General features: G+C 42.9%; 1 protein-coding gene across 1 annotated transcript in view; it reads right to left on the reverse strand.

Annotated features, from left to right (window-relative positions):
- CCDC141 (coiled-coil domain containing 141) overlaps window positions 1-15,064 on the reverse strand; it is a 162,768-nt gene that overhangs the window by 21,997 nt on the left and 125,707 nt on the right. The window contains exon 18 of the mRNA XM_069733219.1: window positions 3,469-3,609. Within this exon, the coding sequence (XP_069589320.1) occupies window positions 3,469-3,609 (141 nt within the window). The remainder of the gene's footprint in view (window positions 1-3,468; window positions 3,610-15,064) is intronic.

A 15,064-nucleotide genomic window follows, 5' to 3' on the forward strand; every position in this document is an offset into this window, starting at 1 on the left:
GCCTACAACTAATTCTGTAATGGTGCATGTATACTAACAGATTGTGTTTTTTCGTGCGTGTCGCCATTTCTAATTCACCTATATATTTTTGCATGGGTGGGGGCCCCATTTGAAAGTTCGCACCGGGGCCCATAACTTTGTAGTTACGCCACTGAGTCCTACACATTGGTTTTGAGAAATTGTAGCTCATTTATCCCTAAAACCAGCTACATCTATGTTATGTTTTTGTTTTTTCAGCCATAAACTGCTCATCATAGGTCCTTCCAAAACATCGTTCTAGGATTAAGATCAGGACCTGACCATTCCAAAACGTTACCTTTGTTCTTTAAGGCTGGGTTCACATTGCGTCAATGGCAATGCGCTAGTGGCACACTATGTAACGGATGCGTTAGTGCACTCATTGACTGCCATTATGCAGCGCATCGCTAAAGCATGTCATAATCGGCATGCGTTATCGATGTGCTGTCATTCTGTGACGGAACCTCGTACGCGGTCTGCAGCATTTCGGGGTCCATCACCGCTAGCGCGATCGCATAACGCGATCTTTAACAGGTACTTGCATTGTGCAGTCCGTTTAATGCATGCGTTGAATGGACTGCACTTAATGCAATGTGAACCTGGCCTTACCATGCTTTTGTACAACAGCTTGTGTCTTTGGGTTGTTCTTGATTTGCTGCATGAACCATGTTCTCTTGAGATTCAGCTCATGGATAGAGGTCTGACTCTTGGCATTTTTCTTTAGAATTTCCTAATAAAAGTCAATGTTCCATCAATGATGGCAACCATCCTGGCCAAGATATGGCAAAAAAGGCCCAAACTATGATACCACCACCAGCACTGTGTTTCACAGATGGTATGAGGTTTTTATGCTGTAATGAAGTGTTCTTCCTTCTCCAAACATAACGCTTCTATTTTAAAAAAAACAAAAAACTCTATTTTGGTTTAATCTGCCCATAAAACATTTCTCCAATAGCCTTCTGGCATGTCCAGATGATCATTAGCAAACTGGAGATAGGCATCAATGTTCTTTTTAGAGATCACCGGATTTCTTGCAATCCTGCTATGCACACCATTATTGTTTAGTGTTCTCCTAAGGGTGGACTCATCAACGTTAACATTAGCTACTGTACGAGAGACCTTTAGTCCATTAGATTTTATCTTAGGTTCTTTTATGACTTCCTGGACTATTATATGCCTTGCTCTTGGATTGATTCTTTGTTAGTCGACTTCTCTTTCCTAATGGTAAATAACCATCTTGAATTTTCACAATCAATTTGTACACAGTGTCTGACTGTGGATTGATGTAATTTTGTAACTAGTGATGAGCGAATATACTCGTTACTCGAGATTTCCCCACGCATGCTCGGGTGTCCTCTGAGTATTTTTTAGTGCTCGGAGATTTAGTGTTTTTCGCCACAGCTGGATGATTTACAGCTACTAGCCTGCTTGATTACATGTGGAGATTCCCTAGCAACCAGGCAACCCCCACATGTACCCAGCCTGGCTAATAGCTGTAAATCATTCAGCTGCAGCGATGAAAACTAAATCTCCGAACACTAACAAATACTCGGAGGACACCCGAGCATGCTCTGGAAATCTCGAGTAACGAGTATATTCGCTCATCACTATTTGTAACTTTTTCCAGAGTGATGAGCATCAACAGTTCTTCTTTTAAAAGGTCCTCAGAAATCTTCTTTATTTGTGCTATGACGCTTCCACAAACATGTGTTTGAAGATCAGACTAGATAAATCAATGTTCTTTAATTAAAATAGGTCACCCATTTACCGCTGATTATCATCCTATTGATTGAAAACACCAGACTATTTTCACCTTCAAATTATCAGCTAATCCTAAAGGTGCACTAACGATTGGCGCTCACAACAATTGATATTGGATCAATTTACTCAATAAAATAATGACAGTCTAATATTTGTGATTTATTAATTTCATTTGATTCTATTTATATACTTTTAGGATTTTAGTAGTTATCTAATGCAGTTTTTCAAATTTATGAAGAAATATGAAAAAGTCTGAAGTCTTCTGTTATGCACATAGTTGTGGAACTACTGTGCCACGGTCCAGGGAGAGCAGAGGGTAGCTATTGACCACCTGGTTCTTAACTAGAGCCCCTGATGGTGAGGTTAGACTTGAACCCAGGTGGATGCCAGGTGCTACTCCAGGACGGACCCCGAAGATGCACCATGCTGACCCCCAAAGGGGGAGAGAAGCAGGACCTGCTAGGAACTGGTAAACAGGAGGATGTATGACTGGTTAGACAGAACAGGATCAGGATCTGACAGGATAGGTTTGGGAACACAGGGCGGACTTGGTTGCAGGGACAAAGGTGCAGGTTCACATTGGACTGGTAAGGATAGCGGTAAAGATGCAGACAAGGTGGATCAGGTTTACGACTAGATAGAGGCAGGACAGGAACAGGTTACAGCAGAACGGGCAGGCTCAAGATCAGATAAGACAAACAGGGTCAGGTAGACAGAGCAGACAGGATCAGATTCAAGAAGCGCAGGTACAGGGACCTTATAACTAGATAGCAAGATACACATTGATACTAAGGTTGCTAAGGCACCTCCCAATTGGAGAGGATGCCTTAAACATCAGGCATCTCCCAGCTATTGGCTAGGATTGTTTTTAGAAGCGTACACGCTGCCCCTTTAAGAGGCAGGAAGTGGGCATCCTAAGCACACTTCCAGGAGACCTGCATGCTGTGCGCAGGTCCTGGGAGAAAACAGACACCACAGGAGCAGCATGGATGGGTAAGTGAACACGCTGGCATCCCTACTGAGAGGACTTGTGCAGAAGCACCAGCACTGTTCTAACAATTTCACAAACTTTCAAGCACCACTGTATTTATCAAAAAGCTTGCAAGAGCGCACGCTTTGCTTAGGAGATTGTGAATTTTTGATAGAATGCAAAGATGACAGATGACCTACGCAAAGATGGCGGATAACCTATGCAAACAGCATCAAACACTAAATTCCTCTTTTTTTGAGAACTGTGAGGTTTTGTGATGACAAGTAGATTGCACAGTTGATAGTTTTTACAAGCACTTTACAATGTTACCCATTTATGAAGACAAAACAACCCCTGTAAGAGTAATAATTTAATGCCCATAGACTTTTGTATTTTGCAGAAGTTCCATCATGCTGTGTAATTGTAGCTGATTACTTGTCATATTATATTTATGCAGCTATTTTTAAATATTACTTTAGTTACGTTCTACACATGCACACTTCTTTATTCATCTCTAGGTATAAAAGAGAAGTAAAAATAAGATATAAGAATGTAAGAATATATATATATATATATATATATATATATATATATATATATATATATATATTTTATATATATATATATATATATATATATATATATATATATATATATATATATATATATATATATATATATATATACACAGTATATGTGTGTGTGTTAGCTGAAAGTACCTGAATTTTCTCTGCATACATTTCAACTTGCTGTATCTGGTTCTTAACTACTTTTAGATTCCTTCCTTTATCAGCCTTCTTTGTGTAGTTAAATTTCAAATTATTAAATTTTTTCTTCAGATCTTTAAACGATTCTTTCATCTAAAATGATAAAAATAATTTTAACCGAATATACAATAAGAAAATAAGAAAAAATATACATTTTTCAAACACTGGAGCAAAATGTGGTAGATAGATATAATTAAATGTTTATTTTCATTCAAACCACTGTCTGAATATCCATTTTCAAATTTATGAAATAAAAAGAGCTTCCAACCAAGTTGCTTAGAAGTCAAGCCAAAATTGTATGTTAAACATTGAATTGCAGGGAGTCACACTACAGCCCTGGCCCTTTGAAACTCAGCCATCTTTCAATTTTTGCTTTTGTTTTGTTTTTCTCCTTGCCTTTCAAGAGCGACAACTTTTTATTTTTAGCAATGACACTGCCATAAGGATGTTTTTCTTTTTTGTGAGATGAGTTGTAGCTTTGAATGCCACCATTCCAAATGGGATGGAATTGAAAAAAACCCAGCAATTCCACTATTGTTTTTTGGGATTTGTTTCTAGAACATTCACTTTGTGGTAAAAAATGACCCGGTACAGTAACTACATTATAAAAAAAAAAAAAACAGTGTTCAGTTGTCTATTCCAACAAAAGCCACCAACTTGTCAGTATCTGAGAGACACCTTGCACGACTCCTAACCAGCAGTAGTTTCCGCAATACACCAGTAATCTTCCTACCATTTTCAAGACTCCATCAACTAGACTCTGAAGGTCTGAAGAAGGTCTTCTGTAAAGAACAAAGAGTTACTGATGTACCATGTATGGTTTGGAATGCTTAATACAACCCTGGTAATCTAAAGAACATGTAAGAAGAGAGGTCTATCGTTTATTCTTTCTTGTTTGAGGAGGTGGTGCCTGAGGAGGTGGTGATGGCGAACTCAGTCGAGGGGTTCAAGAGAGGCCTGGATGTCTTCCTGGAGCAGAACAATATTGTATCATACAATTATTAGGTTCTGTAGAAGGACGTAGATCTGGGGATTTATTATGATGGAATATAGGCTGAACTGGATGGACAAATGTCTTTTTTCGGCCTTACTAACTATGTTACTATGTTACTATGTTTTGGTTTTGCTAAAATATGTAATCACTACATATAATAAGGTGGTCCTACACAATGAGGGAAGGAAAAAAGGTAATTAGCTCACCTTGCAGGGAGGGCAATATAGTGTGAAAACCACTTTTATTCACACAGGTACCCTGGTAGACCTTGTTTGGTCAGGGTGTGGTACAAGGAGTGTAGGAAGACACCAGGCTGGTATCAATGTCAGAAAAGAAAGAAGGGTCCATGAGGACTGGGTTCCAGCACCATTGGGAAAATGTTAAGACATATCTTTTACTGTGCGATTAAAAACATGGTGAGAAAAAGCAAAAATATAAAAAAAGAATGTGGATCCATAAGCTTGTGCATTTTGAGTTAGCCACCCTTTAGAGTTATGAATAAGGGTTGCTAACTCAAAATGCGTAAGCTTATGGATCCTTAATCTTGTGTTCTTGTGTATGGGAAAAGGAGGGAAGAGGCACCAATTGAACCAGTGTATAAATTGTATGGCCACCTTTACCCTAAGGTCATACCAACCCTTCTTGTTTCAATGCTTAAAGGTTAAAGCAAAAAGATATCGGGCTAGTTTATTTATCAGCTTTCCTCTTTGGAATATTTATCCTTGTTTTTATAATAACAATAAGATTGGAAACTTTATGGAAAATTATTGGATCTGTAGTACATTTTTTATTAAATAGTAACTTGCTTTGAAGTCCTCCTATTCCATAGACTGCTGGAGGATGCTCAGCTGAAGATAAAGGCTAAAAATGAAGGTCATTGATAATTATTGTTATATATGGTTTTCTCGTTGTTCATCAATTAGAAATGATCGTATGTCTAAATGTTTACATGTAACTAAGACGCTAACATATAGAGGATGAGTCACCCCTACTGTAATAACATAGCAAGCCACCTAAAGGGCAAGACCACCATGACACAACTTATTCCATAAGTCCCTGAGAAATACCCAGACAGAACATAAAGGTAACTGGTGAAAAGTTGTATGATGATTTCTGGAGCAAGGAGATGCTTAAAGAAAAAAAAGTCATGGGAGATGTTTTTGTTTGTACACATGCTATAGGACAGAAATAAGCGCAGAAAGGCCTTCAGCGCTTTCAGATTGCTCTCAGATGGAGGGCAGCAGCTGCTAGCGAATGCTCCGATACATGAGACTTTTTTTCTGAGACCTAGAGATCCGATTTCACATTTTTTTCTCTGCCATCACAGGGATCTTGTCATGAATCATCTCACAGATGTACTGTACTTATAGCTTTTGGTTGCACACCACTACCATGCGCAGTGCGACTCCCGCTGGGGACATGGGGTACTCTGAATCAGGTCGGGCGATTCTTAAAGGGGTGGTCACGGCAGCAGTGACCCGGTCTGTGGCCCTGGGCGCGGAATAAAAGTGATGAGGGTATACTTGTACGGGATTCACGAGACACCACCTGTGGTGTTTGGCTATAGATGGCCGACTCTGCTTAAGAGGACCGCTGGGGCTGGTGGTATTGCAACTGAGATAGTTTGGCTCACCACAGGTGGAGCGGGGCCCCTGGGCTACCAGAACAGTTTATGAAGGATGGTGGATATTGGGATGCAGGACTGAGGGTACAGGAAATAACTGGAGGATTCAAGGACTGTAGTTTATTTACCTTTAATTGCAGATGCAGTACGGGGCACTGGTGACAGGTGGTCATGGAGGTCTGTGCAGCCTGGAAGCATTTCAGGATCCACCTAGCCAGGTGGATTTGGAGGCCTTACTTTGCACTGCTCCCCAGGTCCCTGGTGCCTTAAGCTCTCCACAAGTTCCTATTGCTGTCTGTCCATGAAACAGAACATTCCCCACATGGCAGGCAGTTTGAGCCTGTTCCAGGTGTTATTCCCTCATGGTGACTCCGGGCTCTAGTATGCTGCTGTGCATCAGGGTGTCAGCTGGGGCCAGGAGACCTGCAATCTCCTGCCCTCCGGATTTAGTTGCTGGGCCTGCAGTCCCACTCAACCATGGACTCCGGTGTCCGGTCTTTGGCGCGCAATCCTTGGGTGAGCTCCTGTGGTCGCAGCTCCAATCCTTCAGGTTCTCCTTACTTGCCTCTTCCGTCACTGTCTGCTCCACAGACTTAACACTCACTCTGACCAACCCCGCCTCCAGGCCAGAATTTATAGGGCAGCTCCCCTAAAACAGGTGTTAGAGCTCCCCCTTCTGGTCTGGAGTCTGGAAAGGTGTTGTATGCTGATGTACCTGGAATAGGGATCCCTCCTTGCTTCTGGGCATGACATCACCCCCTGTGAGGGAGGCAATGCCACTTTGGCAACCGGACTCCTGGGATGCCACACAGACAGTTATATACTAGCGCAGGGCATGCCAGAAACATCTAGTATCTGTACATGGTTAGTATGTCAAGTCCTTTTTTCATTATTCTAAAGGGTGCTGCTAGTCAAAAACTTTAGCAGAATTATTCCCGGTATTATATTCTAATTTCAGGGATTTTATAAAAATTAAGAAGTTTCTCAAAGTTCTCTTACAAGAATTTTCCCCACTCACACAGACAAGGAAAATTACGATCAGTCCTGATTTTGAGCTGGATTGTGTAGCCAAGAATATATTGATAAAATTCTGCTTGCTGTTGCATTTCTTCTTGTATGAAGCCTGCCTCTTTCCTGCAGGCAACTTAGTCTCATAATTAACAGAACACTCCAAGAAAAATTGATACTGTGTTACACAAAGTGCAAGGCCTTACGAAACAGTTTTCAACTCCTATGACACCTAAGATAGAAACTGTGCACCTCCCCTTCAGGCAATGCTCGAGTTATAGCAGACTATCAGCTTTTTCTGTTTTGTTACTTTAAAACAGGGAGGTGCAAACCGCTGATCACCAACGGGTCCCAAGAACATGGGACATCAGTAGCACTGGTGAGAGCCACTTAACTTTTTTTACCTCCTAAAGTTGAAGATAAAGTTGACCTTGACAATTAAATGTGAGCACAACGTCGCCTTCCACCATGACATCTACTCCAATCAGTCGTGTTTCAGCCACAGATCGTCCCACACGAACGGCGGCAGCTCCCAACTTTTCTTTCCCAATCATAATGCAGAAGGGGGTTCCGGATCTACAGTAACCTTGGGGATCACCGTTTGTGGATCCCTGCTTCATAACATTCTCCTCAGACTCAGTTGGTGGCAGTGGGAATAAGGAAAAAGGCAAATGTGCTGCCAGTAAATGTGAGAGGTCCACAGCAGATACGGTTTATTTGGGAGGGGTTATACAGGGCATGAACACAAAAAGGAGGAACAAGTTGGCATCATAGTTGGGTATGGTGGGAGGCAGAAGGTTGGTTTTGAAATATAGGATTTCTCAAGAGGGTTGACAATGGTAGTTGGAATAGTTATCACCACTAGGGTGATTTGGCATTCATTTTTGGGGAAGGGGCACTGGAAAAATGGCTGAGTGGCAACAACAGAGCCAGTGGTTAAGGATAGTATTAATAGTGGGTGGTGGATTGACAGTGTAGCATCTGAGTAATGGGTAGGTGCTTCAGAGTGGCATGAATGAAAGTGGTGGCCTCAATGAGGTGTGTTCCTGTTCATGGCTTTAGTAAAGTGAAGTCTAAAATCAGGTTTTAACATGTGACAGGCTTTAATAACGGGTGGTAAGTTGTGGGATGGGCAATTTTATTTTCAGGTTTGCATTGACATGCTTTTTGTTTGGATGTTGATTATTTATTAAAGGGTGTTTGTTGATTAGTCAGTAGTTTGTGGTCCCTATTGATGCAGATTCGGTGACCTGTTGAAATGTAGTACCATAGGAGAGGAAACACCCAAAATGGTACAAATGTGACATTGTTAGTCATGTTGGCTGCAGCCTTCATAGTACTGTGAGATGGGACTGAGTGCTGCTTCAACTAGAAACCATTAGAAAGCTGTGAATAAAACGGATTGGAATTTATTAGAAAATCTTTAAAATAACTGGAGCCACACACTGTTTTATTTTTAATAGATATCATTATTCAGTCAAAATGCAGATGTTATATTGTTTCCATCTTCCATCTTTTCTCTTTGTCACTTTGCTATATTTGGAGTGTTCTTGATTGACATATGAAACAATTATCTGCCGTTTTTAGAATCCAGAGTTTGCTATTTTGACACGTACATTTTAGCATTTTCACCATATTCAGTATTTGATTGACCTTTGATCACTTTTCCTATTTCTCTCCATTTTTTTAATGATTGTATTCAGTTTCCCCCCCAACGGCAATTTGCTTTGCCCCTTACATTCCCAAATCAATATTTGATTGCTACTCACTCAGCAAGTGCAAAGCTGGGAGAAAGGAGAAGCATGGCACATATGCCAAGGTGCCGAGTGCCAGAGGTGAGCCCAACATCCACTCTGCCTTGGCCAACAATTCATAAACAGGGCTAGTGCAATAAGCCGAATCTTTGCTCCAGGGAATGGAAAGGCGTGTTATGACACTGTACACTAGAGAAAAGTGGATTCATACAGTAGGAAAAAAATCCACGGCACTCACTATTCTTCTTTCAATCCATAAAGATCATCTTAATTTTGAGCACATAAAGTGGTGAAATAACTAAAAGCACAGACAGCCTACGATTGCTTTACACCATTTGGTTCTTTTTCAGAGACAGTGGTGAAGGCGCTAATGGTGTGAATCAATTATATGACTTTTTAAAGAGTAATTTTAGGGATTAAAAGCAGAAAGGTGATTGCCGTGGATTATTTGCATCTCCTATAGAACACTGAGTAACACTGCGGTGTATCTGTCATTGTCCTGTTGAACCATTGCACAGCTAAGTTCGGGAGGAACAATAGACTTGTGTCAATCATTTTTTCTTTTTTTTAAAGTATACTAGAAAATCTAACAAGCTATGTTACTGAAATCTAGGTTACACAAGCATCACTTGTCGCTGGAACTGCCACCTAGCAACAGCTGAGAGCAGACCTCCCGAAATATCCGTTATCTGCACGCAGAAGAATTTAGTGCAATGGAATGACAGGCTACCGCGTGCTGGCGCAGACAGGCTACATTTAGTGCCCTATATATATTTTCTAGAGTTGTGTTACTCAATGCTAATTGTATTACAAAGATAAAAATGGAAGGCTGCCGAAATATTTTGCGTTATAGGTTTGTTCCTATGGAAATATTTGTATCAGGGTGGAAATATAGTATAAGGCCTTTATGCAAGAAAAGTATGTGAACCCACCCCCCCTTTATATAAACAGGTAGTGTACAAGGAGCAAAAAAAAATTGGTCCATCCTCGATGATGTGAGAATTTTTCTGGAGAATTGCCTTGTTTGAATGCAGTTTTTTTCTTTTTTGGGGGAGATGGGGGGAATCACTTATGAGCTAAAAGCAGCAAAACTTGTATTTTTATATCGGTCCCTATTAGGGCTCGTGCGCATGGCTGTATTTTAGGTCTCAGTGAGATCTGACAAAACATTGGATCACACTCTGACCAATGCTATTCTATGGGGCCATACACCTCTCAGATATTTGCCTCGGATCATGTCGGTCCAAGAAAAAGAATCGCCGCATGCCCGAGTCTGATCCGATATTCAAATCGCACTCGACCATGCAAGTCAATGAGTCTCTGAAACCATTAGACTCGGATGACATCTGAGTGCAGTCAGATTTCCACGAACTGACAGAATGAAGAACATGGAGAATTTGTTTTCTCCATCTCCTCCTCTGTAAGAGAATAGGAGCCCACTATGCTGACACTATACGATCAGAGTTTGATCAGAGTGTGATTTTCATAATTGACCCGATTCTCTCGGATGAGAATAAACACGGCCATTTGCACCTCGCCTTAGAGGGAACTTATAGTTTAGTAACTTTTAATTATTATTTAATATTTATTTGTTGATTAAAAAAGAACCTGCAATTCTGCAAATACATTTGGCCCTGATTCATTAATAGTAACATAATGAATGTCAGTCTTTGTGAGAGGCATGAAGGAATAAGGTGCGGCGAATTCATCAAGAGGATCACACCACTTAACAAATTTGATGCAGCTTATCAGTGGCGTGTACAGTAATAAGTAACATGTTATTTTTCATGTTTATGCCTTTTTCTCCCCTTTTTCAAGCAGCCAACTTTTTTATTTTTTGTTGCGGTATGACACACGTGAAGTTGCAACAGGCTGCCTAATCAAATGAAGAACCACAGATGCCAAGCTGTCAGGTATGACATAGTTCTCATGACTCCCAACCGGCGACCAAATATTACAGATGTGGTCAACGGGCCGGGTCCTGCAAATCAATTTATACCAACTCGCCTACTTAGTCATATGGAAGGTTTGGAAGAGGGAGAAGTTTGTGACAGGTTCTCTTTAAGGGGAACCGGTCATTTGAAAAAAATACTATTAACCTGCCGATATGTGGATAATCTGCAGGTTAATAGCACTCTGAACCTGCCGGCACCCTACTGCTGGGAGGAAACAAACTTTATTCATAGCATTTCAGTTATAGGGGTGGCGCCTGCGCGGGTTCAGTCACCGCTATAGATAGAGAGCGGTGGTTGTAACCTCGCCCCTCGTACTGACTGATGGCAGCTCAGCATTAGGACAGGCTGTCAGTCAGTGCAAGGGGTGAGGTTACAGCCACCGCTCACTACAGACTGAACCCACACCGGCCCCGCACCTATGACTGAAACCCCGAATATTACCGGGAGGAATACAGTTCTTTTCCTTCCAGCAGCGGGGCTCCAAGTACCGGCGCAGGCTCAGCACACTATCAATCTACAGATTAACCCCATATCTACAGGTTAATTGCATTTTTTCACATGACAAGTTCCCTTTAAAAAAGTATGAAGGTGATGTGAATGCCAAATGCTCCTTCTCTAGAGAAGAGGGGTTTGCAACGGTGTCAAAAATAATTTAGTTTCTGTTCCCTCCCCAAAAAAATCTGTAGTAGATTTAGCACTTCTAGGGTCAGGCACTGCTGCGGTGACAGGGACAGCTGGACTTGCTGAGCTATTAACACTGTGAACTATTTTCCAAGGAGACATAAATCCATGCACTCTGCAGCCTCAGCCGATTCTGAAGCTCCGCAGTCCACATGACGTGTGCAATTGAAGGGGTCTCTCGCTTTAAAATATTTCCCTTCTTTAAAGGATGCCTCCCGACACTAAAGGTACCGTCACACTAGACCAGTGATTTTCAACCTTTTTTGAGCCGCGGCACACTTTTTATACTTAAAAAATCCCGAGGCACACCACCAACCAAAATGGCACAAAATGGTGCGTCCAGGTTTGAGATGAAAGTCTGCAGTCATTCTATGTGACTGCAGGCTTCTGAATTCTCACAGCGCAAGCACTGCACACTTTCAGGATTCTCCCTTGCCGGTGGCCAGAGTGGACGGTCATGACAGCACAAGTATGTGATTTGGATACTTCTGGTCACATTCTAACTAGACGTGTCCGGCCTCAGTCAATTCATTTTCATTGAATGAGGCCACACATGTCTAGTCAGCACGTGACCACATGTATGTAAATCACCAACATCAGAGAATTATGATAGCAGTGTGCACTGTGAGAATTCAGAAGTCTGCAGTCACATAGTATGACTGCAGACTCATCACAACCTTGGACATCCCCTTTAATGTTCCTAACAAATAAAAATGAGAATTAGTATCACAAAAAAAACACATTTACATCCAGGTACCTGATAGATGACGTTGTTTGTGGAGTCGCCTCTTTCTTTTCATCTTCACCTTGTCCAGATGCCATGATGACTCTTCTCATCCACCGGCAGAGCTCGTTTCTGCAGACTTCCATCTTCTCCTGTCTTCTGCAGCACATCCCGACACAACACCCTTAAAGATAGCAGTGTTATTATAATGCTCCGGAATAACAATATCTGCCCTAGGCTGAGCCCCTGAGTAAATAATTGCCCCTCACTTTATTCCCAGCACATAATATGACCCTCACTGTCCCTCTTATGGTACATGCCATCCACACTACCCTCTCTCTCTTTTCCATACTTCACACTGCCTTCTCATACGGTGTCCCTCATAGAGAGCCCAGTCTCTCTACTGTGCCCCTTCATTACACTCCTCCTACTTGGCATACTGTCTCCTCCTGGCTGTTACCCTCACACTACTCAGTATCTATTATGTGTCCACTCACACTTTCATCCCCCCATACTGTCTGCACACATTTCTAATAGCCTCCTCCTGTACATCCCCCCCCTGCTAACATACCCCTTTGCTCTCTCCATATTTCCTCCTCACACATTCCCCCCTCACACATTCCCCCGACTCCCCATACTGTCCTCACACATCCCATCACCGTTGCTCCCAGTACTGTCAGCACACATTTTTCCCCTCGCTACTGTGTCCACCCCCATCTCCCCACTCAGCCCCACAGAATATATCCACTCCCCTTCTGATAGAATAAATCCATCCCCTTCCACACAGAATAAATGCACCCTGCCCCACACATGCTAAATAAATTCCAGCCCCCCCCACGTACACACTGAATAAATCCCCCCACACACTGAATAAATCCCCCCACACACTGAATAAATCCCCCCCACACACTGAATAAATCCCCCCACTCACTGAATAAATCCCCCCCACACACTGAATAAATCCTCCCCCTCAGAATAAATCCCCCCCCACACACTGAATAAATCCCCCCCACACACTGAATAAATCCCCCACACACTGAATAAATCCCCCCACACACTGAATAAATCCCCCCCACACACTGAATAAATCCCCCCACACACTGAATAAATCCCCCCCACACACTGAATAAATCCCCCCACACACTGAATAAATCCCCCCCACACACTGAATAAATCCCCCCACACACTGAATAAATCCCCCCACACACTGAATAAATCCCCCACACACACTGAATAAATCCCCCCCACACACTGAATAAATCCCCCCCACACTGAATAAATCCCCCCCACACACTGAATAAATCCCCCCCACACACTGAATAAATCCCCCACACACTTAATAAATCCCCCCACACACTTAATAAATCCCCCCACACACTTAATAAATCCCCCCACACACTTAATAAATCCCCCCACATACTCCCCATAAACCCGCCCCACGCTGAATCTTCGGTGTCTTCAGCTCCACAGCACAGGAGCACTTACCACCAAGTGTCTTCTGTCTCCTGTGCGCCGGATAGTGACGTCAGCACCGTGATCACATGACTTGATCACGCTGCTGGCGTCGCTCTGACCCAGCGGTCAGAGCCTCAATTGTACTCGCAGCTGGTAGATGTCTGCGAGTACAATTGATCTCCGGGAGCCGGCGCGCTGCAGCTTCTCTGTGCCGACTGTCAGCTTGACAGTCGCCACAGAGAACAGCTGACTCCCGTTCCCCGCGGCACACCCGACCATGTGTCGCGGCACACTAGTGTGCCGCGGCACACTGGTTGAAAAACACTGCACTAGATGATATCGCTAGCGATCCGTGACGTTGCAGCGTCCTCGCTAGCGATATCGTCCAGTGTGACAGGCAGCAGCGATCAGGCCCCTGCTGTGCTGTCGCTGGTCGGGGAAGAAAGTCCAGAACTTTATTTCATCGCTGGACTCCCCGCAGACATCGCTGAATCGGCGTGTGTGACACCGATTCAGCGATGTCTTCACTGGTAACCAGGGTAAACATCGGGTAACTAAGCGCAGGGCCGCGCTTAGTAACCCGATGTTTACCCTGGTTACCATCGTTAAAGTAAAAAAAACAAACGCTACATACTTACCTACCGCTGTCTGTCCTCGGCGCTCTGCTTCTCTGGTCTGGCTGTGAGCACAGCGGCCGGAAAGCAGAGCAGTGACGTCACCGCTCTGCTTTCTGGCTGCCCGGCGCTCACAGCCAGACCAGAGAAGCAGAGCGCCGAGGACAGACAGCGGTAGGTAAGTATGTAGCGTTTGTTTTTTTACTTTTAGGATGGTAACCAGGGTAAACATCGGGTTACTAAGCGCGGCCCTGCGCTTAGTTACCCGATGTTTACCCTGGTTACCGGGGACCTCGGGATCGTTGGTCGCTGGAGAGCGGTCTGTGTGACAGCTCTCCAGCGACCAAACAGCGACGCTGCAGCGATCCGGATCGTTGTCGGTATCGCTGCAGCGTCGCTAAGTGTGACGGTACCTTAAGGAATAAGGATACACGCACAACTGCCATCTCCTATCTCAGTAATGGGAAAGTCTGTATTCACTGAACACACATTTTACCCATAAATTGAGAATTTTAAGAATAAAAGATCAGTTCAGGAGGCGAAAGAAGCAGGTTTCTCTGATCAGATATATTACAAAATTTCTGATTTTCACATGTATTATCGATTTATGAAAGATAAAGACAAACAAAACAATAGTTACTCTTTCCAGTGAAATGGTTAGGAAGAGATTCATTACAACTTATATGTACTGATATGGATCTATAGCCCTGTATTTAGGAGTCCAGTGGGCAGTCCTTCT

This window comes from Ranitomeya imitator, chromosome 7 (genome assembly GCF_032444005.1).
Source record: "Ranitomeya imitator isolate aRanImi1 chromosome 7, aRanImi1.pri, whole genome shotgun sequence".
NCBI lineage: Eukaryota > Metazoa > Chordata > Amphibia > Anura > Dendrobatidae > Ranitomeya > Ranitomeya imitator.